Source organism: Myotis davidii, unplaced genomic scaffold (assembly GCF_000327345.1).
Source record: "Myotis davidii unplaced genomic scaffold, ASM32734v1 scaffold609, whole genome shotgun sequence".
Taxonomy (NCBI): domain Eukaryota; kingdom Metazoa; phylum Chordata; class Mammalia; order Chiroptera; family Vespertilionidae; genus Myotis; species Myotis davidii.
Window position 1 is genome coordinate 3,141,318 of NW_006300164.1, and position 3,041 is coordinate 3,144,358.

Genomic DNA, 3,041 nt, shown 5'->3' on the forward strand with positions numbered 1-3,041 from the left:
CGGGCGGGGCGAGGCCTGGTTTGCGGAGCGGATGCCAGGGCCTGGAGCGTGCAGCCTGCCAGGTGGGGGGCTTGAGCCTCCTACCACACCCCAGCCCTGGCTCTCACAGGGCCACCCTCAGAGGCCGGAGGTGAGGCAGGTGCTGGGAACCGCCTCCCCATCCTGGGTCCCCAGCCCCCCCTCACAGCCTTGGCCACTGTGTAGATGACTCCAGAATCCGAAAGCTTCCCCACCCACCACCCCAGACCTCAGTCCACACCCTCCCCCTACAGCTGGCTGCCCATGGCCTCAGATGGGCCACCTCCTGCCACTCGCTCTGCCTCAACTTCTCGCCTCCTGAGTCTCACTCCTCTACCCGGAGGCAAGGACTCCACCTTCAGCATCTCCGGCTTTTGCCAGGCTCTCCAGGGACGGGGAGCTCACTACCTGACATCACGCCTCCCTCCATGGTCTGAGTACAAGGTCCTTCCACACCTGAGCTTCCCTGTGACACCCCCTCCACACACATGCACGCACAAACACGCGCACATGCACACACACACATACACACACGCCCCCCACATACACACATACGCACGCACGCACACACGCACGCACACACGCACACATACATACACACACCGGGCGCAGTTCGGGCTTCTGCGGCCCATCCCTCCCCCACAGGAAAGGTCTAGGGTCAATTGCCCCCTCTCTGCCCATCCATTTCGCCCCATGCTAAACCCACGCCCCGGTGAGGCGGCCGCCCAGGCCCCCAGACCTACCCAGGACGTCGGCGGACTTCTTCCGCTCCACGATCTGGATGTCTCGGGCGCCAGCCGGGATGTGGGTCACCAGGGAGTAGCCTGGGGGAGAGTAGGCGGCGCTGGGCGGCGGGTCTGGCCACGGCCACCGCCTCTCAATTGGAAAGGCAACCAGAGCCTCGAACCTGCAACCGAGGTGCACGCCCAGGACCGGGAATCAAACCCGCACCCTTCAGTCCTCGGGCTGATGCTCTAACCACTGAACACCCAGCCAAGGCAGCACTGGCTTTTTTGGGGGGAGGGGCAGCGGTAGTGTTGGCCAATTCCCGTGGTGTAAACACTCCCATGGGGCCGCTGGCTGCTCCCCGTGTGATGCCACTAGGCACATCCCTTGCTGCTGCGGTAGCGCCACCGGACAGATGCATGTCCCACAGGCAGGCGATCGGGAAATGCGGCTCATTCATTTGAACGTGGGCCATAGACGTTCATTGTAAATCAGCGCCAGCTCCCGAGGTCCCTGAGCACGGCGGCCTCGCATGCAGGGCCTCACGGTGATGAGCGCCCACACATTCGCCAGGGAACAGGGTCGGCCGGTGTGGGGACCAGACCCCGCAGCGAGGCCACTGCGTTCAGGCCCAGCCGCCATCCCGGCTGCGTGACCAGAGGCTGCTTCACCCTCTGTCTCCACGTTTGCCTCGCGGAGCTGGTGTGAGGTGCACGGGGCGCACCCCGGAGTTAGTGGGGGTTGTTTGAGGGACAGCCCCAGCCCCCGACGCTGAGAGTTCTGTGAGGCATGAACCGCATCTATGTAACCTTCCCTCAGCCTCCGCGTCTGGCGCACAGTAGGTGCTCAGAAGGGGACCATCTGGCACACAGTAGGTGCTCAGAAGGGGACCATCTGGCACACAGTAGGTGCTCAGAAGGGGACCATCTGGCACACAGTAGGTGCTCAGAAGGGGACCATCTGGCACACAGTAGGTGCTCAGAAGGGGACCATCTGGCACACAGTAGGTGCTCAGAAGGGGACCATCTGGCACACAGTAGGTGCTCAGAAGGGGACCATCTGGCACACAGTAGGTGCTCAGAAGGGGACCATCTGGCACACAGTAGGTGCTCAGAAGGGGACCATCTGGCACACAGTAGGTGCTCAGAAGGGGACCATCTGGCACACAGTAGGTGCTCAGAAGGGGACCATCTGGCACACAGTAGGTGCTCAGAAGGGGACCATCTGGCACACAGTAGGTGCTCAGAAGGGGACCATCTGGCACACAGTAGGTGCTCAGAAGGGGACCATCTGGCACACAGTAGGTGCTCAGAAGGGGACCATCTGGCACACAGTAGGTGCTCAGAAGGGGACCATCTGGCACACAGTAGGTGCTCAGAAGGGGACCATCTGGCACACAGTAGGTGCTCAGAAGGGGACCATCTGGCACACAGTAGGTGCTCAGAAGGGGACCATCTGGCACACAGTAGGTGCTCAGAAGGGGACCATCTGGCACACAGTAGGTGCTCAGAAGGGGACCATCTGGCACACAGTAGGTGCTCAGAAGGGGACCATCTGGCACACAGTAGGGGCTCAGAAGGGGACCATCTGGCACACAGTAGGGGCTCAGAAAGGGACACAGTGACTGAAGGCTGGTCTGCGTCTCCCTGAAAGGACCTGGTGGAAGGCCCTGCAGGCAGGTGTGTGACGGGCAGGGAGTAATCCCAGGGGCCTTCCTCAAACCCCACCTCCATAGTGAGGCCTCTGCCCAGCCCGCTCACAATCCGTAACAAATACACCCCCACCCTCGGACACATGGACTCTGCAGAATGGGGCGCCCCAGCAGCTGTGAGCCCAAACTCAGCTCTGTCAGCCGTGAGGGTGGGACTCGTGCCTTGGTTTCCCCGTAAGTGCGACATTCACACCTCCCCGCACGGCTGCAAACGCCAAGCGTGGCCCAAGCCAAGCGTGCACTGAGCACGGTTCTCAGAGCTGCTCCTCATTCCCAGCCCGCGGGGGCCTCCCAGAGCACCGCACCCACCTGGGCCCGGGGGGAGGATCAGGTGGCCCCCGTGGGGGGGAGGGGGGGGACTTGCGTGGTGCCACTCAGCGGGGTGGAGATGGGCTCCCCGTGCCCGGAGGTGGGAGCCCCACGCTCTTACCGAGGTTGGCGTTCCCCTTGCGGTAGGTGCCCGTCACGTGGGTGCAGCTGCTCCCGTCGCCCTGGCAGACGCCGCACTTGTCCAGCGTGTGGGTGGAGAAGAGCACCCCGTCACAGCCGATGGGCTGCGGGAGGAGAGGCGGAGAGCCCCGCTGGG

At 63.3% G+C, this 3,041-nt stretch overlaps 1 protein-coding gene across 1 annotated transcript in view; it reads right to left on the bottom strand.

The window, feature by feature from the left end:
• ADAMTSL2 (ADAMTS like 2) overlaps positions 1–3,041 on the bottom strand; it is a 27,168-nt gene that overhangs the window by 19,495 nt on the left and 4,632 nt on the right. Inside the window, exons 7-8 of the mRNA XM_006776598.2 lie at positions 2,886–3,014; positions 762–842 (exon numbers count right to left, since the gene is read on the bottom strand). Of these exons, the coding sequence (XP_006776661.1) occupies positions 762–842; positions 2,886–3,014 (210 nt within the window). The remainder of the gene's footprint in view (positions 1–761; positions 843–2,885; positions 3,015–3,041) is intronic.